This window comes from Pristis pectinata, chromosome 3, assembly GCF_009764475.1.
Source record: "Pristis pectinata isolate sPriPec2 chromosome 3, sPriPec2.1.pri, whole genome shotgun sequence".
Lineage (NCBI taxonomy): Eukaryota > Metazoa > Chordata > Chondrichthyes > Rhinopristiformes > Pristidae > Pristis > Pristis pectinata.
The window spans coordinates 114,483,022-114,506,608 of record NC_067407.1 but is presented as its reverse complement, the minus strand read 5'-3'; the positions used below and the strand labels follow the sequence as shown (position 1 = coordinate 114,506,608).

Sequence of the window (23,587 nt, the reverse complement as noted above, 5' to 3'; positions counted from 1 at the left end):
GATCCTAGTTTCCAACACCCTACCTGTACTGACATGCACAACCTTAGAAATAAAACAAGGAAACAATGATCTCAATGGGTCAAGCAGCCTGCTGCTTGCGTCCATAGGTGCTGTTTGACCCAGAGTTCTTTCAGTGTTCTGCCTTTTGAGTGAGATTAAAATCTTGGGTGAAATGGGGAGTGTCATAAACCAGAAAGCTTTTTTAAAGAAATACTTTAGTTTGAGTATATTACAGCCCTCCCCAAAGGTGCAGTTACCCTGACACTTTTGCAGTTTAGTAAACAGATTGTACTATTGGTTTTACATGAATAAACAAAGTCAAAAGGCATGCCCGAACCTTACTGGAGAAGAGACATACAAAAATGTCTAGGTGAAGGCACCTTACACAGTTTGTAATGCTCAAAGTACCTCTCTCTTGCAATGTCAAATAAAATTGGACTCCTTAGGTACTTCAGAAGCACAAAAATATGTCTAAAGTGAAAAAGATGCTATTTTCACTCCAATACATTTAAAATACTGGTCATCTGTGTCACACAGAAATCACAATTCTCTCAGCCATGGAATTGAAATGAAAACCAGGTAATAAAAGTACTGTGCAGTGGGAACTGTGACTCTAGCTCTTATTCACAAATGAATGGTTACATACAAGCCAAAAGAGATAGCTTTATAATGGGACTCAGTGCAAAACAAGTTTGTATTTAGCCATTTGTTCTGCTATTGCACATTCTCTGAAACTTCCTTAAGCTGGAGTATGGGTTTTAAACTCTGCACATATAACCTGCTGAAAGGACAAGTCGATAATTACTGAATAACACTCACCTACCTTCTGCCTATCACCTGAACTCGCCATCACCTGCCTGCGTGATCTCCTCCCCCTCCCCCCACCTTCTAATTCTGGCTTCTGCCCTCTTCCTTTCCAGTCCTGATGAAGGGTCTTGGCCCAAAACGTCGACTGTTTATTTCCCTCCATAGATGCTGCCTGACGTGCTGAGTTCCTCCAGCACTTTTTGTGTATTGCTCCAGATTCCAGCATCTTCAGAATTTCTTGTGTCTCTATAATAAACATTTCCTTTGCTCCAAATTAACATACAACCACCATTCAATTATTCTGACTCAGTCTTCTTCAACTGCTCCCTTCCAAGAAACCTTTTCAAATTTTACGAAAACAAATCAAAATACAGCATGAAGAGTGATCAAGTCCACAGATATTACAAACATTCTAGCAATGTCCGGCTGAACATTACTTATGTTAGGAATGCAATTCTTCAGACTCCTTTTAGAAACATCAAAGACAATATATATTCTAAACAGATGACATCTGGACCAATAGATCTTTTATATTATAAACATTCCAAATCAGAGCTGCATAAAAAGTCCTGTGAATGGTTTTCCTTACTGTATGATGGGCAAGATAAAGTACTAAATCATAGTGAATGTCTTATGACATGCTCAGAGCAGGTACAAGACCATTAGCATTTGGTTTTAATCCAAAAGCTAGATATTGCAGATCTTGGAAAACTGAAATACGACCAAAAATGCAAGAAATCCTTAGCATTTTAGGCAGCATCTGTGGAAAGAGAAAGGCCAGTGATGTCTAACCAGAACTATCACTTTCAGGTACTGCATAACTTGTTGATTATCTCCAGGAATTTCCTCCTTTAACGAACAGTTATTTCTAACCTTGTTGCAACTTCAAGTCATCACGATAAGATGAGCTTCAAACGATAAATTCCCATATTTCAAGATAATTAAAATATTTCTAAATTAGTACTTTGTTTATGATTAAGGTTCAATTTGTCCAATAGATTTCAATCATCTATACAATAACCATTATTGTATAATAGTTATAAATGCAAGACCTTTTGAAAATGTAATTATTATTTTGCTCTGCACTAAGTACTCCAAATATTCAGAAAATGACATGCCTTATTCAATATTTTTGTACTCTGTCCAGACCACAAACTGATACTTTTATTAAACAGATTTTTAAATCTATATTGTCATAATAGATGGCAAACCACTAAATCCATATATAGCTGTACTAACGTGCTTGAAGCCCTCTGTCAAGACAAAAAAAAATCATAATTCCTATTTGCCAATATTTTATTTACCCAATCAATATTATCCAAATAGTTTTCCATGTGAAAAGACTGACCTTTCTTTCCTGTCCTGCTGCAATAGTTCAACAAGTAAAAAAAACAAGAACTGGTAATAGTTTTCCTAGTTCTGAAACACACATAAAAAGTGAAAAATTGCTCTACTGTCAAAAAGCTTTCAAACCCATCAACTTCCTCCATTCTACCACTCACCCACATACTAGGTGAAATTTACAGTGGCCAATTAATTGTGGGAGGGAACTGGAGCACCCAGGGGAAACTCACAAGGTCACAGGGAGAATATGCAAACTCTACACAGACTGGACCCAAGATAAGGATTGACCCCTGAACTCTGGCACAGCGAGGCAGCGGCTCTACCAGCTGTTCCACTGTGCTGTCCATTAAAGCCATTTGCACTGCATTCACCAACATCACCCCTTTCCATATCAATCTACTCTCAATTATCAGCCAGTGCTTTCAAATAACTCTTACACCAATGAACTATTTTGCCCGCTCAAAGCGGCTGCGCAGGTTGACTCTGTGGTTAAGAAGGCATATGGTGTATTGCCCTTCATCAATCCGGGAATTGAATTTAGGAGCTGTGAGGTACTGTTGCAGCTATATAGGTCCCCGGTCAGACCCCACTTGGAGTACTGTGCTCAGTTCTGGTCGCCTCACTACAGGAAAGATGTGGAAGCCATAGAGAGGGTGCAGAGGAGATTTACAAGGATGCTGCCTGGAATGCGGAGCATGCCTTATGAAAGCAGGTTGAGGGAACTCGGCCTTTTCTCCTTGGAGAGACGGAGGATGAGGGGGGACCTGACTGAGGTGTATAAGATGATGAGAGGTATTGATAGGGTAGACAGTCAGAGACTTTTCCCCAGGGCTGAGTTGGTGGCCACAAGAGGACATAGGTTTAAGGTGCTGGGGAGTAGATATAGAGGAGATGTCAGGGGTAAGTTTTTTTTTACTCAGAGAGTGGTGAGTGTGTGGAATGGGCTGCTGGAAATGGTGGTGGAGGCTGATACAATAGGGTCTTTCAAGAGACTGTTAGATAGGTATATGGAGCTGAGTAGAGGGCTATAGGTAAGCCTAGTAATTTCTAGGGTAGGGACATGTTCGGCACAGCTTTGTGGGCCGAAGGGCCTGAATTGTGCTGTAATTGTTCTATGTTCTATGAACTGTTCACTGTTGCTCAGTTTGGGATCTGTCAGAATTATTTTGCTCCGTTTTAGCCTAGGTCCAAAATGGACAAAAGAGCCGAGGGGAGAGCAGAGTTTTCTGCCATCAAGGAACCCTATTAGGATTTAATGGGAATCAAAACAAAAACTCTCCAGTGGTTAAAACTATATGTGAAGATATACAGTATGTAAATAGTTTGTTGAATGTGGCAGGGCAGGTTGAAAAGTGGGTTTCAAAGAAAAAAATATAGGGTCCTGGTCTTCATAAATAGAGGCACAAAATACAAGCAGCAAGGAAGTCATTATGAACCTTTAATTAAACACTGATTTGACTGTATCGTGAAGTATCGTGTCTAGTTATGAGAATCACACTTTAGGCAGGAGTTCCCAAGTACAGCATCTATGTTCCAACAAACTAAGTGCTTCTTCAATGACCTCCGTTTTAGAAATGGCAATATTAGCTGAAGATTTTACAATGTTCAGTTCCATCTACAACTCATCAGATAACAAAGCACTTACAGCACGACTTAGAGAACATTCAGTTTTGGATTGACGTGCCAAGTGAATGCTCTCTGACAGGACAGTCTAGCCATTACCCCTTGACATTCAATGCCATCACCATTTTGAATGTCTCAGCATCAACAAATTGATGGTAGTGGTGGAGAACCTGCAGGGAGGGTTTGTCCATTAATCAGAAACTTAAATAATGTGGCTACAAGAGCCACTCAAAGATTAGGTGCTCTGTGCAAGTGACTCATTGACTTTCACCATTCCTCACCCTAAACATTATTTCCTTCCACTACTGCTGCATTATCACTTCTACATATAACATTTGCATTACTTGCCAGATTCAACAGTGCATTCCAAGCCCATGCCCTCTACCATCTATCACGATCATCTTCTCGAGGGCATTAAGTGATAGGTAATATTGGCCTTGGATAATACTACGAGTGAAGTAATAAATGCTTTCAGAAGCTATGATAGATGCTCTGATCTTTAAGCTTGACAATTTTACACGAGCACTGGTTCATGTGTTTTGGCAAAATGGTTGCACCTCTGATAGTACTCATTCAGCCTGTGGAATCTGTACCAACCTTTTCTAAATGTGATCCAGCTAGTCCCATTCCCCCACCCTCCTCTGACAGCCTTGAAAACTCATACTTATTCAGCTCCCTTTTGAATTATAATTGAATTTACCTCCACCACTATCCCTGACAATGCATTCCATCCACAATCACTCGCTCTATACATCCTGATTCTTTTAACAAAAATGTTCAATCTATATCTTCTATTCTTGAAGCCTTTACTAAGAACATAAGAACACAAGAAATAGGAGCAGTAGCTGCCCATCTGGCCCATTGAGCCTGCTCCACCAGCAACTTCCTTGCTGCTGGGATAAACAAGATCATGGCTGATTTGGCTGTGGACTCAGATCCACCTACTTGCCTTTTCCCCATAACCCTTAATTCTCCTACTATGCAAAAATCTATCAAACTGTCTCTTAAATATATTTAATGAGGTAGCTTCTACTGCTTCCCTGGGCAGAGAATTCCACAGATTCACTACTCTGGGAAAAGCAGTTCCTCCTCATCTCCATCCTAAATCTACTCCCCCAAATCTTGAGGCTATGCCCCTAGTTCTAGTCTCACCTACCAGTGGAAACAACTTTCCTGCCTCAGCTTATCTATCCCTTTCATAATTTTATATGCTTCTATGAGATCCCCTCATTCTTCTGAATTCCAGGTGACTCAATCTCTCCTCCCGGAATCTCTGGAATCAACCTGGTAAACTTCCTCTGCACCACCTCCAAAGCCAGTATATCTTTCCTCAAGTAAGGAGACCAGAACTGCATGCAGTACTCCAGGTGCAGCCTCACCAGTACCCCATACAGTTGCAGCATAACTTCCCTGGTCTTAAACTCAATCTTTCTAGAAATGAAGGCCAACATTCCATTTGCCGTCTTGATAACCTACTGCACCTGCAAACCAACCTTTTGCGATTCATGCACAAGCACTCCCAAGTCCCTCTGTACAACAGCATTCTGCAATCTTTCACCATTTAAATAATAATCTGATCTTCTATTTTTCCTTCCAAAGTGGATGACCTTACATTTACCAACGTTGTACTCCATCTGACAGACCCTTGCCCACTCACTTAACCTATCCATATCTCTCTGCAGATTCTGAATAATTTGCTTTTCCACTCACTCAGTTTAGTGTCATCAGCAAACTTAGATACACTACACTTGGCCCCCTCTTCCAAGTCATTAATGTATATCGTGAACAGTTGTAGGCCCAGCACCGACCCCTGTGACACCCCACTCACCACTGATTGCCAACCAGAGAAACACCCATTTATCCCAACTCTCTGCCTTCAATTGGTTAACGAATCCTCTATCCATGCTAACATATTACCCCCAACTGCATGCATCCTTATCTTATGGATGTCTTTTATGCAGCACCTTGTTGAATGCCTTCTGAAAATCCAAGTATACAACATCCACCCATTCCCCTCTATCCACTGCGTTCATTTTATCCTCAAAGAACTCCAATTAAGTTTGTCAAACATGACCTGCCCTTCCTCAATCCATGCTGTGTCTGCCTGATGGAACCACTTCTATCCAGATGTCTCGCTATTTCTTCCTTAATGATAGCTTCAAGCATTTTCCTGTCTACAGACGTTAAGCTAACTGGCCTATGGTTACCTGCCGTTTGCCTACATCCTTTTTTAAACAGTGGCATGATATTAGCTGTCTTCCAATCCGCCGGGGCCTGCCCAGAGTCCAGAGAATTTTGTTAAATTATCACAAACGCATCTACTATAACTTCCGCCATTTCTTTTGGTACCCTGGGATGCATCCCATCAGGACCAGGGGACTTGTCTACCTTTAGGCCCACTAGTTTGCTCATTACTACCTCTTCGGTGACAGCGATTGGATCGAGGTCCTCATCTCCCATTGCATCCATAACATCTCTCTTTAGCATGTTAGACGTGTTTTTGTGCTATATATTGTGCTATATATTTGTGCTGTATATTTTGTGATAGCTTACTTTCATAATCTATCTTCCCTTACCTTATTGCTTGCTTAGTGGTTCTTTGTTGCTTTTCAAAGTTTTCCCAATCTTCCAGTTTCCCACTACTTCTGGCGACTTTGTATGCATAAGCTTTTATTTGATGCCTTCTTTTATTTCCTTTGTTATCCAAGGCTGGCTCACCCCAGCCTACTGCCCTTGCTTTTAACTGGAAAATACTTTTATTGAGCACTGTGAAAAATCTCTTTGGAAGTCTTCCACTGTTCCTCAACTGTCCCACCAAATAGCCTGTGTTCCCAGTCTATGCTAGCCAACTCCACTCTCACCCTGCTGTAGTCTCCCTTGTTTAGGCATTATACACTGGTTTTAGATCAAACTATTGCACCCTCCATTTGTATGAGAGATTCAATCATACTATGATCACTCTTTCCAAGAGGATCCCTAACTACAAGATTGTTAATTTTACCTGTCTCATCGCACAGGACCAGATCCAAGATAGCATTTTCTCTTGTAGATTCACTAACATGCTGTTCAAGAAAGCTATCCCGGATGCATTGTATGAAGTCCTCCTCAAGACTGCCTCAAGCAATTTGATTCACCCAATCTATGTACAAATTAAAGTCCCCATGACAGCTACTGTTCCATTCTTACATGCATCAGATATTTCTTGGTTTATTGCATGTGCCACTGTAAAGTTATTATTCGGTGGCCTCGACAACTTCCACCAGTGATTTTTTTTCCCTTTACTATTCCTAATCTCTACCCAGGTGGACTCAACGTTCTGTTCTTTAGGTCTTGCATAGTCTCTCACCACTGCCCTGATCTCATTCTTAATTAAGAGTGCTTCCCCGGCTCCCTTACCTTCCTGTCTATCCTTTCGTATTACCCGATACCATTGGATATTTAATTCCCAATCATCTCCACCCTGCAACCATGTTTCTGTAATAGCCACTAAATCATATCCCTTTGTACTGATTTGTGCCACAAGTTCTCTGACCTTGTTTCAAATACTACAGGCATTCAGATAAAGTGCCCTTACACTCATTGTCCTTTTAGAATCTAGGAAATTTGTGTCCTTTGCATTTGACTTTTCTGTATTCCACTCTTACTTTTCTCTTTTCTAAGTTTTACTTTGGTGTCTGCTTTGTTTCCCTCTGTCTTTCTGCATGGATTCCCATCCCCCTGCCTTCTTAGTTTAAACCCTCCCCAACAGCACTAGCAAACAATCTCCCCCTGAGGACATTGATCCCAGTCCTGCCAGGTGCAGACCATCTGGTTTGTATGGGTCCCACCTCCCCCAGAACCGGTTTCAATGTCCCAAGAATCTGAAACCCGCCCTCATGCACCACTGTTCAAGCCACATATTTATCCTAACTATGCTGCTATTCCTACTCTGACTAGCACATGGTGCAGGTAGCAATTCTGACCTTTGAGGTCCTATTTTTTTTTAATTTATCTCCTAACTCTCTAAATTTGGCTTGTAGGACCTCATCCCGCTTTTTTCCTACATCTTTGGTACCTATATGCACCACAACATAGCTAATGGGAGCTATATTTGCTCATGGGAACAGTATCCCTCTATTCAGTTTATTTATATCCTTCAAGATTTTAACTATCGCTATCAAATCCCCTCACAACCTCCTCAGTTCCAAGGAGAACAATCACGGGTTCTCCAGTCTATCCACATGATTAAGGTCTTTCATCCTTGAATCATTGAGCAACACAAGGAGGACTTTGGCTGATGAACAAAAGCTCACCAAAGAGTTTCACTTTACAGAATGTCATAAAGCAGAGTGAGGCAGGAAGTTGAATTCAGAGTGGAGTTGATGAGCAAGTGAGTTGCAGGGAAATGGGGGGGGGGGGGGGGGGGAGGGGGGAATGGGATTGCTCTAATGGTAATATGGACCTATGGGCCAAATGGCCTCCTTCTACGTCATTAGAAATACCACAATAAATATGAAGAATAAAGGAGAGGACTTTAAAAGGTTATGTTATGGATTAGGTTACTATTTGGTGAATGTCCCTTTAAGACATAGTACAGTAGTGTGTGTGTGTGTGGCGTCATTACAACAACAGGAGATAACAACGTGCTGAGGTTTTGGATCAGTCAGAGTCAGAAAGGAGGGGGGGGAGAGAAAGAGACACTGTCTGCTGGTCTCTGTATCGATGGATGAAAAACAATAACTGTGTCTGTCAATACAATCCATGTATGGATTTTTGGAATAATCCAGTGGCGTCCACTTTGTCATTAACCTGTAGAAGGAAGCAGGTATTTGTGTGGACGGCCAGATCTCGGATGCCTTTCGGGGTGGCAGATACTTCGGAACAAAGCAGTGGAGATCATCAGTGACTGAGGTGTCGTATGGGTTCCATCATGGAACATTTGGATTTTGTAATCTCTCTATTCTCTCTCTACATTTTCTCTTCAGTCAATGGTGGTTTTACAAAAGCCTTTGCTCACGTTTCACCTTATGGCTTGCTGTACTGAACTTTGAGAACTATTCCTGGACTTGGAGTTTGGGAATTTGCCACACACACACACACCGGGTTTATTTTTGGGGTTAATGGTTAATATCTAACATTTTTACTTCTAACATTTTTACTATTATTTTTCTTATTATCATAAGTAGTTATTAATAAAATAGTTTCTAACACATACATGACTCGGTGTGTTTCTTTTGTTGCTGGTATGTAACAGTTAGAAAAGTTGAAAACACAGCTGACAACATTGGATTGATTTAAACAGAGAATGCACAATGAAGCAATAACTGCAGAGGTGCAGATATCTTGTAAAATGTAAAAAAGCATGATACACCATCCCAAACATATACAAACTCCTTTAGTTGAAGACTAAAAGATTCATCAGACTTACCTTCCTGAATGAGTCCCGATAGCAACCACAACACCACTGGGATGGAATTCAGCACAATGACCTGGTTCCTAATGAGAGAGAATTACATTTATATTTGGAAATTTTAATATATTCCCTTTCAATTACTGAAGCTTCCCAGATGTTCCAGCCTCTACCACAGCAAAAGAAAACAAGTGAAGAAGAAGGATTGCCACCACCTTCAAATCACATACAATCTTAAAAACATGTAGCACTGCTCCTCGGTTATCAGCAGGGTAAAATGCTTGAATTCTTAATCTAACATCATAAGAACATAAACAATAGCAGAGAAAGGCCCATTGAACCTGTTCTGCCATTCACTGAATCTTAGCTGATCAAACTGTGGCCACAGCATCATTTTCCGGCTCCCAGTTGTTTGAGATGTTCCACATTAACTTCATCAGGACAAGTAGAAAAGAAACATAAGTGTTGCCATGATGGCATGCCCAAACTCAAGAAACTTTAAGTACCAGCACCTATTTGCTAACATGTAAATGAATCATATTGAATTGTTTGCATGGAAACCTTTACCAGGGAAACCATTTATTCTTCTAACATTTTGACTGTAAGAAAACTGAAGTCATGAATCCCTAGAAGCCACTGAAGCATTACAATTTACCATTGAATTTAGAGTTAAGAGACATATTTTCAGATACTTTGATCCCAATACCTCATCTGTTTGCAATGGAGAGTAGGGCAAGGCAAGGACAGGGCAATGATGGAATGGATTAGTGGAGGACAGAGGAAGAAGGGTAGAGGGTGAATAAGTGAACAGTAAGAGTAAGACAGGAGACATAAAATTGGGAAAAGGAGGGTATGAACTCAAGAAAAGGTTCTTGGATTTTGGGATGGGCAGGTTATTTTTCTATCAGGGATACTGGAGGCAGTGGAGAATGGGCAGCCATGCTATACTTCCTGCATAATTAAAACATCTATAAATTGAAGCTTTATTCAAAACCAGGTAAGAACAAATAAAGAATACACTCAGCAATAGTCCAGTATCATTCCCCAGACCTCTTTCAGCTTCTTCCTTAACCATTTTGAACCCCTCACCAAATAAGATTCCTACTTTATCTCCTAATATGTAATAACATTCACTCTATAATTAATTTCATATGCCACAGTTCCAAAAAAATTCTGTATAAGCCACACTAACTCTGATGAAATCTCCATTGGTTCTTCCTATTTATCATCATTAATGACAAATACATTTCAAGAGAACAGAAGCATGCTAGATACTTCAATGTCAATACACAATGTCATGTCCTCAAAACCTTAAGAAGATTGATCAGGCAAGATTTTAAACTCCTGAAACCACTTCGGTTATTTTCATTTAGGTTATGCAGACATAACAAGAAGTCATTTAGTTATATTGTATTGATTGAAGTATTAACAGTCTAGTTACAAAGGTTTATTTTTAAAATAGCTATCTTCTGTTGAATACTTTGTTTTCCCTGGGCTTATTCCTTTTGCATCTTATGCCAAAACTTGAACCTTCCACTCTTAGAAATGCAATTAATTTGAAACGTAAAATGGTCAGAATCAATTCACCCAAATGTTGCTTTTAAACTATCAGCCCCCCAGAAAAAATCATTAAACATTTGTTGCAAAACAAACTGTCATTGATATTTTCTGATGCACTTGCAGTAGCTTTTCAGAAAATTAATAGGTTGGATCCAGGAAAATTTGCTGCCGCTATTGTAGGATTATACCCATTCATAATTTTTCATTTTAATTTTTCCTAAGTTTATTTTTAAGATGGCAGACTTGGTTTGCTAGAAATAGTTCCAATATGAATTTGCAGATTTGCCAAAGGTACATTACAACTATAATTGAAATAAATTTCTATTGCAATAAATCAAAAATATTGTGTGTTTGTTTGCAATACTATTGCAAAATGCTATCCAGAGCCATTCATTGACTGGTGATGTAAAAATGCGCTCTGCCTTGGGAAAAATTTCTCCTCTACACTTAAAACAATGGATCTGTAACTGGCTGAACAATGAAAAAGTGCTTGTAATCTTATCTTTTAACAAAAATTTTAAAAATGAACAAATAATTACATCCAAGATCTTGCTCCATTCAAGGGTGTGGTCCACAGAGTTCCACAAGCAAACTTGTCGATCCTGGGCACAGGTCAGGAAAAGGTCCTTGAAAGGGTGTGTTGCTAGACCCCAGAGCTCATCTGTATGACCCTGCAATAATTAAAACTACAAGCTTTAGAAAGAAATTAAACCAACTAAAATAATCTAGTCAGATTTCTATAACCAATATTTAACTATTAAATATACACAATATAAAGATAACATCCACATAGTGAACAACATGGATAGTCATTATTTAAAATACTTTCCAGTTCAGAGAACATAACACAGAAAATGTGTTCTATTTCTATTTTGAATAATGAGCTTCATAAGGTATCAGGGATACGACAAATGCAATTTTGAGGAATTTTGCAAAATAGAAAGCAAACAAAAACATAATTAATATATTTAATATTAAAATCTTAATTGCTTCGATTATTTAAAACTTCATACCAGCTATTAGAAATTCAAGATGTTGAAAAAACACATTTTGAATGATTTGATTATTTCACTGTTAACCATGCTACAGATGTGTTTATAAGATTTTTCCAGATATTACATCTTGATAAGTGAATTTTCTATTACAGTTGGTTAAAGAATATTAGAACCTCATGCTATTAACAAGATACACTGAAACAAAATTCAGGAAGATAATATCCAATGGAATTCAATCTATTCATTTTACTGCTTTTATTCAACAATGTATCAAATACACAGAACAATATTCTTAGTACACAAAAACAAACAGCTGTAGGTTCAAAAATTTAAAGAATTTTTATTTTCGTTGGGGAATGAACAGATTTGGCAGCCAGCTTGTTCCAGAAGATTTTACTTTCTTCAATGGAATCAAGTTTAGTTGCCTAAATGAAGCCATCTAAAAGTGAAAGTATCACACACCTGTACTTCTACCTGGAACCCATCATTGAATGTTCCTCTTAAAATGAAGTTGCGCGAGGTGCCAATTAGAAACTGGTCTCCTTTTCCCTCGGCTACAGCTCGAATGGTCCCAAACTGATCAGGAACCTAAACCAACACAAGAAAAGTGAAAAAAAATTACAACTGTCACTCAATATTAAACAAAAACAGTAAAATTTTGAGTCGCATATAAATAAATTCTCACACCATTGAAGAAAATTTATATTCAAAGTCAGCCTTCCTAATAGAAACAAACCTAGTGCGCCAATGCTATGTTATTTCATACTTTCCAATTCTCCTTGGGAATATTGGCCGAAATTACATACACATATAAATGAAACACAACCTTCTGACTCAGAGGCAAACACATGTAAAATAGAACTTTTCATTGGTGAAGATGTATTTATTAGTATCTTTAGTGGCTTTGAATTGGTACTTGTGAATGTCCTAGTGAACCATTGCAAACCATCTGGTGATATTACTCCGAGAGAGAGAGCCCCTGGAGAATTCTTGGATATCAACAACCAAGGTATTATTACAGAATGTCAACAACGAAATAGCTGGACACTAGCAATGTTGCTCCCTTAAACTTTCTGCCCTCATCAGTCTTTGTATAGAAGTTGCAGAATTGGGAAGCACTGTTCAAGTAGGTTGTCACTAAGTATGGAAGGGTGGCTGAAAGAAGTGGCTTTCTTGATAATCCCTGAAGTATTCGGCAATATCATCAAATGAGTGTATCCTCTGCCCCTTTATAAATCTCATAGTCCCAAATGCTTTATTAATAAATTAATTAATCTGTCCCGTTGCCTTCAAAGCTTCGTGCACAAACACTCCTGGGTCTCTGTGTTCTTACACTTGCTTTACATCTCTTACTTACTTTCTTCACACAGATTACTTTTTAGATTTTGCAATTCATAGTGCCTACAATCTAAGTTTTCACTTGAAGGACATAGAATTAGGGTAAGGGCAGAAGAAATTTTAAGGGGGATATGAGGGGGACCTTCTTCACCCAGGAAGTGGTTAGAACATGGAATGCACTGCCTGAGAGGGTGGTTGAAGCTGGCGCACTGACAGCATTTAAGAAGTATCTAGATGAACACTTAAATTGCTTAGGCATAGAAGGCTACATGCTGGGAGATGGGATTTATATGGAAGGGTACCCACTGATCGGTGTGGATGAATTGGGCTAAATGCACTGTTTCCATGTTGTATGATTCCATGACTCTAAGCTATTTAATTACCCATCCAATTGAAGAAGAACTTGTAAACATTTTCAATGTAGCATTCTAAATTATTAAAACAAACATGTCATTGAAGACTGTTTCCATAATTCCATTAAGGTACAGCAATAAGCTTACCTCAATTTCCCTTTCTGCAACGAGGTCATGATCCCACAGGATGATTTTGCGATCTTTCCCGCCCCCTGTTAGCAGCATTCCATTTCTCATTTGGCAGAGAGTAAATACGCTTCCATCATGTGCTTTAATTTGCCTGCTGATCTGATACACCCCTAAACAATGAAAAGTTTATTTGCTATATTATGCAGTCATAAGCACATAGAATAGTAAAAGCCGCCAAATCCAATGATGTTTCATTTATACATCTATATCCTAATAACCGTCTAATACACAAATTTTAAAAATGCACCAGCTAGAGGAGGTTATTTTAGAGGAACCAAGTTTGTGCCTATGAAGATGACTGACAAATATTCTGTGAATAGCATTCTGAGTGTTGTAGCAGAGTACAGAACAGAGAGGCCATTCTGGCTTTCAAATCTGCACTGGCTCTTTCAAAGAGCAGTCCAAGCAATCCAGTTGGTCCTCTGTCATGATACTCACACTTTCCCTATATCCTTGTCATTTCTTTCCTTCCTTTCTCTAATTTTCTTTAGAACTACTAGTCTTGCATCCATATCCCCTAACATTATTTGATGGTTAAACCTAATTACTATACTCATTACACACACAAAAAAAACTCAAGTTGCTACTGGTTCTTTGCTATCGCCTTAGAAGTTATGGTTACTTACCCTTCAACCACTCTCTTAAATTTCTTTAGCACCCTTTCCAAAAGCTTAATTCGTTTCCAAAGTGTCATGCCCAGGTCAGGTACAACACTGCTGCTGGGATCAAATTAGTATTTTACGTAGCTTTAGCATAACTTCCTGGCCTTTGTACTTTATATAGTTATTTATTAAGCCCAAAATTCCAGATGTTTTATTAACAGTGTTTTTTAAATTGCACTGTTACTTACAAAGGTTTGTGCACAAACTTTCTAAGCTCTCTCAGTTTTTGAACTCCCTTTAATAAATTAAACGGTACAATCTAAAAACTAGAAATTGCTACTTTTATTTCAGATTTCTGGCCTCTATTCTTTTATTTTGCTTTTCAGTTACTATTCAGCTTAGATTGCCTCACTTTATTCTTTCCTCCTCATACTTCCTTGCACTGGGTTCTATTTGCTATGCATCCGCCGTTCCCCCAGCCAGTGTATGATATCTTCCTCACTGTTTGCTAAACTTCCAAGCTTTGGGTTTGATGCAAATTTCAGAAATCTGCCCCACAACCCCTAATCATTAATGTTTTTCAAAACCAACATACCAAGCCTTGAGAAACCACAAATCTGTTTTTTGTCCCTTTTTCAATTGTGTCCCTTCCTGCTATCATCCTTTTATCCCATGGGTTTTAATTTTCCTAACTAACCAAACCTGTTATTTTATTTAACATCACATTCAACTGTCAGATATCATTAGAATTCTGGATTTTTAAATGTTTCACCAGTATATTTTATGTTAACTGAATCATTTTTTATTGACTTCCACCCATTTTACAGGTCATTTTTATATAAAATTGTTCTGCAATTGTTTATCAAAATTTATCTAATAAAAATAATTTACTTAATTGAAATATTATTTTAATAACAGAGAAAAATATAAATGCAAAGTTAATAAAATCGGAAAATGCTGGTCACGCAGCAGCTATGCTGAGAGAAACTGAGTTAATGTTTCAATGACCTTTAATCAGCTTGACCTGAAACTTTAACCATTTCTCTCTTCATAGATTGTGCCTGACCAGTTGAGTATTTCCATCATTTTCTGTTTTTTTTTTCAGATCTCCTGATTTTTTTTGTATTTTGAATATCAATGTATAGCTAGGTTCTATGTTAGTCTATGCTAAATAGAGTATACTGAAAATACCATAAAGATTCTCAACCAAGTACAAGTAGGAATATCCCATCCTGCTCTTCAGCCCAGGGCACCTATAGGCATCAAATTACAAAGCTTGAGGCATTATTGGACATGCAGACTGGCTTGCTGCCCTAGTCTGTGTTAGCGTTTGTCCTGGAAATACAAGACTTCCCAAAGACTTCCTTCCTCATTCTTGTACCCAACTTGGACCTTATCCATGACAAACAAACTGCTTTACCCTCCCATTCAAAGGGCAGAATACATCTAGAACAGAGATGATCAGTAACTGGAATTGAGCTGGGCCTCTCAAATGCTGCTACCTCATCTATCATTGCTTTCACAATTGATAAAATGACCACTCTGGCCCAAAATCCCTCAGACCTCCTGTAAACCCTCTAATCTGGCCTAAACCTGGTCAATCCATTCCAATGAACCACGTACAAAGGTGGTTGTACCTTAAGTAACTATCATATGGGGTATCTGTGTTTCCATTAAATATTACATTAAACACAGTAGAGTGTCTGAACTAAACAGAAATGGCAGAGTTTCCACTGAACATAGATGCATCTGCGGTAAATACAGAGGGGTAGTTTTTACAAAATACAATGTGGCCTTTTGTCTTTCAACAGATAGTAGAATATGAAATAGAGAACATGAAATAGAGAACAGTCGTTTTTCTGACTAATTTCAACCAACATTTTTCTCTTTTCATATAGCCCAGTTTCAAATTAGTTTTAACATTATAAAAAATACACAAAATGCTGCTGAAATTTGTTTAAGAACAAAAATGCAGAACACTACTATAATACAGGGTAAAGCTCTATTTTGACCCAATGTTAAATCAAATCGAGAACAGCAAAAGGCACTCCAGAATTATACCTCAATCTCCCCAAGTAGTTAATCCAAGGATTATGTTAAAAGTAACAATAATAATAAAGTTCTGATCTGAATAGTTCTTGTGCATTACCCAGTGACTTGAAAGTATTGGATGCTTTAACTTATTATCTTAAGAACTTGAATTTGCCTCAGGAGTAAAAGGCAAGGCCAAATAGTTCAAAACCAAACAAGTTAGTTCCATTGTACACTGGAATGAAGGCATTCAAACTTTAACAGAAATTGCTCCATTAAATGTGCACGTAATTTGTGAACATTTTACAGAGAAATTTGGTGCCACTTGAATTTTGTGTTTATTGGTATTAAGAATTTTGGAAAGTGCCAATTTGTAAGTTAATCATCATATTCCATATCTTGGGTTTATTAGCAACTGTGGTGTTGATGAACTTTATATATCTTGACTGTAGCAAAAATAAAGATATGTATTCATTGTCAAATACAGCAAATTAAATTTTGGTGTTGAAGCCCACCACTATGATATGAATTTGTGGATATAATTTGCTTAAAAAAAATTTAAAACTTCCAATTAACTTCATTTTAGATGAAGGTCTACAGTAGCCAAGCTGTCTACTAACTAAGCTATTGACTGCACCACTTTCATTAAAAGTATTTGCCTTGTAGCTATACTGATTTAAATTTGAGATTTAATAAAAACTGCAATTACCTTTGGGTCCTTTCCCTTGTGCAGATTCCACAGTGGTTCTATTCCAAATTAGCATTATTCCTCCAGAATCTCCAGTTAGCACATCACCATTCTCCAAAAATGCTAAACACTGAACAAATTTTGGTTTTTCATATTTCTGAAAGATAAAAAAACATTGAGAGTTTTTATATATATTCAACATAGCTTTCACTGTTGCAGTTATCCTGTAAACTAGGTTGTACTTTGGTTGTCTGATGCTGTATTTTGTTCTGCAGCTCCTCTTACAGAAAAAAGTACAGCACAGGAACAGGCCACTCAGCCCATCATGTCTACACCAACCATGATGTCAATCCAAACTAATCCCATCTCCCTGCACATGGCCCATATCCCTCTACTCCCTACCTGATTATATGCCGGTCCAAATGCCTCTTAAACATTGTTATCGTATTCGCTTCTACCACCTCCTCAGCAGCACATTCCAGGCACCTACCACTCTCTGTGTAAAAATATTTTATCCTTTAAGAGACCAATGTTTACTTTAGCTACTTTCTTCCCCTTTATACCTACAGAAACTCTTACTATTTGTTTTCATATTATTTGCTAAATTACTCTCATATTCTATTTTTGCCACAGTATAGTTTTTTTTAAAGTCATCCTTTGCTGGTTTCGAAAAAAATTCCAAATCCTCTGGCCTATCACCAATCTTCTTATCTGCCTTTTCCTTCAATTTAACACCTTTTTTTTATTGCCTTAGTCACAGATGTTGCATCTTCCTTGCAGAACCCTTCTCACTGGAATGCGTGGTTGCTTAGATTAGTGAAATCAGTCCTTAAATGTCTGTCACTGCTGATCTACTGTTTTACCCTTTAATCTAATTTCCCAGCCTTCTGTAATTCCACTGTAAATGCCTTTATTTAAGTTTAGTTTCAGGCCCTAGCTTTTCACCTTCAAACTGAATACGGCATTTCCAGAATATGATGATCATTCTTTCCTCAGGGCTCCTTTAATGAGAGATCAATAATCAATCCCGATTCCAGATTTGAAAATAACGTGCTACTTGATTGGACTTCAACATATTGATCTAAGAAACAATCCTGAATATGCTTCATGAACTCACCCTCAAAGCTAACCTGCCAATTTCATTTGTCCAATCTACATGCTGATTAAAATCACTCAGTATCTTTCTTATGAGCCCCATTTATAATATTAACCAGCATAACTGGGAGTTGGACGGCTTGCAGATTAGTGAGAATGGAGTCAAAGAGTGTGATGTGGTTTTCTCGAATAAACTCTTGACGGGCATATGGAGAGGGAGGAGAAGAACCATAGAAAAATGTTGCTTCAAGCATTGCTGAAGTTTTGGCTCAGTGAAAAGGAGAGGGAGGGAATACAGCAAATCCAGCTGAAGAGATGTTTCACATGAGACGTTGAGCAATAGGCTGGAGGGAGCAAGCAAGAGGGATTTAAGTAGATTTGATGTTGCAGAAAAGCCACTGGGTGGTCAGCTATGTTCTCCAGGACAAACAGAACCCCAAGCATAGTTCTGAAGGAGTTATGCAAGGCTTAATAGCACTTAATTTTGGCAGTCAGATGCACTCAAACTTGGAGCATTTGGACTAGGGTATGGCTGTATTATGGGGAATAAGCAGGGCTTTGCTTGTGACAAGGATAGAGGTAAACAAATGTTTCAACAAACTGACAGCTGCAGAGGTAACATGACAAATGAAAGGCTAACAGCAAGATCTTTGTTATATTAATTTTCTCTTTAAATACATTTCTGTCAGTATTGCCTTAATATGTACAATGTTATACCATATTTAAGAATACCATAAACACTGGTGACTAAAATGATGCTTCCTGAACTGTATTTTCAGAATTGAGAATATTATATTAAGGATACAAAAAAACATGCTTGTCTGTATGATGGTTAAACTAGGATTAAATTTGTTCAAGATTACTGCAGCAGTTGAGTTTGTGAAAATAATTCTTCAATTGCTCAAGATTCCTTTCACACCTTTCCATATTGATTTAATAATATTTGGTGTCAGGGATTTATTAAACAAGAAAACCTTTTCTCTTCTTGGCTTGGAGATTAAAAACAAAATTAAAGTGACTTTAACCCCAACCTCCTCTTGCTTGTTTTCTCCTCATTATTTATTATCCTCCTTCCTCTTTTTACATTAAAAAATTTGTATTCTGTCTTAACAGGCACTATTATGGAATTAAATCAACTTCATCCCCCATAAATTTTCGGAGGCTAAGAGAAACGCCAAGTTAAATTTTCCAACCAATAGAAACCAAAGGATGTCAACTTCTTGGAAATAGAACCATTTTTTAAGATAAGATAAAATCTTTTAGTCACATGGTACATCGAAACACACAGTGAAATACATCTTTCGCGTAGTGATTTTTGGGGGGCAGCCTGCAAGTGTCGCCACGCTTCCGGCATACTATGAACAAAACAAACCAAACAAAGGCATGGAAGCAACCTCTCTAACGCCCACTGGCATCCCCTCACCTACCCATTTTACTTTGAACTTCAAGCTAGCTTTGACGTATTCACTGAAGTGAATGTGAGAAGGGGCCTTGCACTCAACATCAACAAGATCAAGGTCCTCCACCAATCTGCCTCCACTGAACCATACTGCACTCCAACAATAAGGGTTCCTGGTGAGATCTTGGGAAAGTGGATCCCTCCCCACATCTTTGGGAACCACTGCCCAAAGACAGATAGCGGTGATGAAATTCATCACTGCCTTCAATGCGGCAGCACAGCCTTTGGTTGGTTGAGAAAAGGTGTATTTGAAGATCAAGATTTCAGACCTGGCACAAAATTGCTGCCCTCTAACATGCTTATGTATCATGGACTACCTACAATAGGAGTAGGAGAAGTCTAGGTGAGCAGCAGCAGGGGATTTGTTAGTATGGAGAACAATAGGCATTTCTGTGGTTGAGAGCGAGACTCCAAAATGGTACATTGCCTCCCTGGTGCCAGGGTCAGGGATGTCTTTGGTTGGGTATGGAACATTTGACAAGGGAGAAAGCCAGATGTCACAGCACATATTGGTACAAAGAGGGATGAGGTCCTGCAAAATGAGTTTTGAGAGTTGGGCAAAAGCTTAAAAAGCAGGACCTTGAGGGTCATGATCTCAGGGTTACCCCCAGTGCCATGTGCTAGTGAGGGTTGACAGATGAACACATGGTTAAAGAGTTGTTTGCAGGAGGAGCTCTCTATGTACTTGGATCATTGGGGTTGGTTCTTGGGTAGTGGGACCTGAACAAGGGGACCTAAACTGGAAGGGGACCAATATCCTTGCAGGGATGTTTGCTCATGCTACTTAGGTGGGTTTAAGATAATTTGGCAGTGGGGTGGGAAGCAAAGCAGCAATGCAGCAGGCGGGAAGAAAAATGCAGAGGATAAATCAAGACCAGTGGGCAATGCAGACAGATTCAGGTTTACGAGCATAGGAGAGCTGGCAAGCTCAACTGCATTTACTTTAACACAATGGCAGTACTTAGGATATCCTGGAAGGATCATCCAATGAGGCCATTTAGGTAGAATTTAAGAATAAGAGAGGGGTGATCACTTTGCTGGGGTTACAATATAGGCATCCCAATAATCAGCAGGAATTAGACAAATAGGTATGTAAGCAAATTGCAGAAAAGTGCAAGAACAACTGGGTTATAATAGTGGGAGATTTTAAACTTACCCAGTATTTATTGGGATTGCCTTAGTGCAATGGGCTTAGATGGGGTGGAATTTGTTATGTGTGTCCAAGAAAGTTTTTGACTCAATATGTAGATAGTCCTACAAGAGGCAGGAAAGTACTCAACCTTATCTTAGGAATTAAACTGAGCAAGCTGGCTGATTGAACTGGCTTGGTTATAGGAGGCAGTAATGGAAGGATGCTTGTGCTTAGTTCAGACATCTCAAAACTTACCCCAAAGATTCCCTGTTTTCTAGCAAGGGAATTTCCATTCCACGTCCAGAAAAAGACATGCGATTTGCCACATGTTACTATCGTGTTGGGGTCTGTAGGGTGAAAATCAGCAGCAAGCACAGACTCATTGGTACTCTGTCCAAAACAAAATAACAAAAGCTTTGCATTAACTCTATGGATTGGTAAATAAAAATAAAACATACCTTTTCTCATAATCACACAGCAGAGTGATCAACTATAGGAAGAAATTTTAAACTTTATAATTAATTACAAGATATAATTGTCAAATTAACTTTGATGACTATTTTATCTTTTTCAGGGTTGAAAAATCAGCACGATGTTAGGAATGACCCATTTTTGGAGAATTGTTAATTGCACAATATCTTTCTTGATGCTTATGTCAATTCCTTTTAAAAGTGGCATCAACCATCTAAATTGGAAGTTCTGGAAACACTCAGGCAGTAACTGTGGAGAACAAAATTGATTTAACATTTCAGGTAAATGACCCTTTGTCAACGGAGTATAATTTGAGCCTCGATGTCAGAGATGTTGGTCTGGTTTGCTTTTTCTTTCAGTGAATGATCTTTGATCTGAAGCTGTTTATCCTTCCAAAGAACCTGCTTGATCTGCTGAGTACTTTCAGCATTTTCTGATTTTACTTCCAACTTCCACCACCTGAAGAATTGTTTTTATTTTCATCAACTTTGTAATGTAAGCTCACTATGAAGTTCCAATTTTTTTCCTCATCAATAACACAATGGGGATCATTAGTTTGAAAATACTTATGTCCAACAAGTATACTTCAACTTCAAATTCAAATCTTAACATATAATGTATAAAACACAGTAAACAGCTGTTTAGATTCTTTTAAAAAAAATATGAAGTGAAAAATGTCAATTTCTAGAAAATGGAACAACTTTTTCCACCTATTGAGAGCATCAGTTATGTCCAGCTGTGGAGAGAGGCTCTCTCTAACTTTCCCAAGCTCAAGAGCAAGCCTTATTGCGTCAATATGAATTTTTAATATTTCCCATTTTCACTAAGACAGTAAACCACTAATTTAAAAATAATTTTCTGAAATATTTAAATATCTGACAGGGCCCACTGAGGTAAATGTTGAGAGGATGCTTGCCCTCATGGGGAACATAGAACTAGTGGCATAATTTCAGAATCTAATACAGAGATGAGAATGGATTTCTTTTCTGGGGTTTGTGGAACTCTGGAATTCCCTACCCCAGAAAACTGCGGAGGGGAAATTATTGAATATATTTAAGACTCAAAAAATGGACCTATAAACTAAGGAGGGAAGGGTTATAGGCGAACAGGAAGAAAAGTGGAGCTGAATCCAAGACCTAATCAGCCATAATCTTTTGAATGGTGGAGCAGGGTCAAGGGGCCATGTAGCTTAATCTTATTTTTTTTTTAAATGTTCTTAATTGATTAGCTAAATTTTTGACTAAATATGGCAACTTTATTCCTTGAAAGCATTTCAACCGTAATAAACGTAAAAACAAAACTGCAGATGCTTCAAGTCTGAAATAAAAGAAAAACGTGCTGGAAATACTCAGTAGGTCAGGCAGCTTCTAGAAAGAGAAACAGAGTTGATGTTTCAAGTTTGAGACCCTTTGTCTGATACAGAGGCCTGGACCTGAAACGTCAATCCTTTCTCCATAGATGCTGCACAACTTGACAAATTTTCCAGAATCCTATCTTTTTATTTTAACTTCTAATGTTGCTCCGATTAATGCAATATTATAGCACTGATTTCCAGAACTATCACAAATATCAAAGTGCAACAATCTGAACATTTCATCTGCTTAAATTTGCAACTCTGATTTTCAATACAAAACCAGCAAGATAATGTTCATCTTTGTGCAGCTCTCAAACATACCTTTATTTCAGCAATTTTGGATTTTTTCTGCCACTCCCATACAGTTAGCATGTGCTCATTGGAGTCATCCACTACACACAAATGAGTTCCTGAATCCTAAACCAATTAATGAAAAGGAGTATGTAATTTCACCCTTAAAAAGCTTGTAAAATAAAGTTGGAAGGTACATCAATAAAGTAGGTATACATATATTTAGTCCAGAATATATTTGATTTTATCATCTTATTCAAACACAACATTTATGCTACACTGTGATGAGTTTCACCTTTAAGTCACATATTTCATTAGAGTAGAATCATAGAACCCTACAGCACAGAAATTAGCCCCTTTCAGCCCACCTCATCCATGCCGACCATAATACCTAACACTGCTAATCCCATTTACCCTCTACCCTTTCCTATCCAAGTATCTGTCCAAGTGCCTTGTAAGCATTGTAATTATATCTGTCTCTATCACCACTGGTAGCTCATTCTGTATAACCACCACTTCTGTATGAAAAACGTACCCCTCAGGTTTCCTTTAAATTTCTTCCCTCTTAACTTAAACCTATGCTTTTTAGTTTTAGACTCCCCTACCCTGGGACTAAGATTCTGACTATTTATCCTATCTATGTTTCTCATAATTTTGTAAACTTCTGTAAAGTCAGCCCTTAGCCTCCTATGTTCCAGTGAGAATGACCCAGCCTCACCAATCTCCCCTGAAAACTACAGCCTTCCATTCCAGACAACATCCAGGTGAATGGTATCTGCAGTCTCTCTATTGCTCCCACATCCTTCTCATAGTGTGGCAACCAGAACTGTACACAATTCTCCAAGTGCAGTCTAACCAATATTTTG

At 38.3% G+C, this 23,587-nt stretch overlaps 1 protein-coding gene across 1 annotated transcript in view; it reads right to left on the bottom strand.

The window, feature by feature from the left end:
* Positions 1 to 23,587, bottom strand: part of LOC127568488 (echinoderm microtubule-associated protein-like 4) — a 148,792-nt gene that overhangs the window by 28,892 nt on the left and 96,313 nt on the right. Inside the window, 7 exon segments of the mRNA XM_052012292.1 lie at positions 9,182 to 9,249; positions 11,263 to 11,394; positions 12,181 to 12,306; positions 13,557 to 13,708; positions 16,941 to 17,076; positions 20,861 to 20,995; positions 22,752 to 22,847. Of these exon segments, the coding sequence (XP_051868252.1) occupies positions 9,182 to 9,249; positions 11,263 to 11,394; positions 12,181 to 12,306; positions 13,557 to 13,708; positions 16,941 to 17,076; positions 20,861 to 20,995; positions 22,752 to 22,847 (845 nt within the window).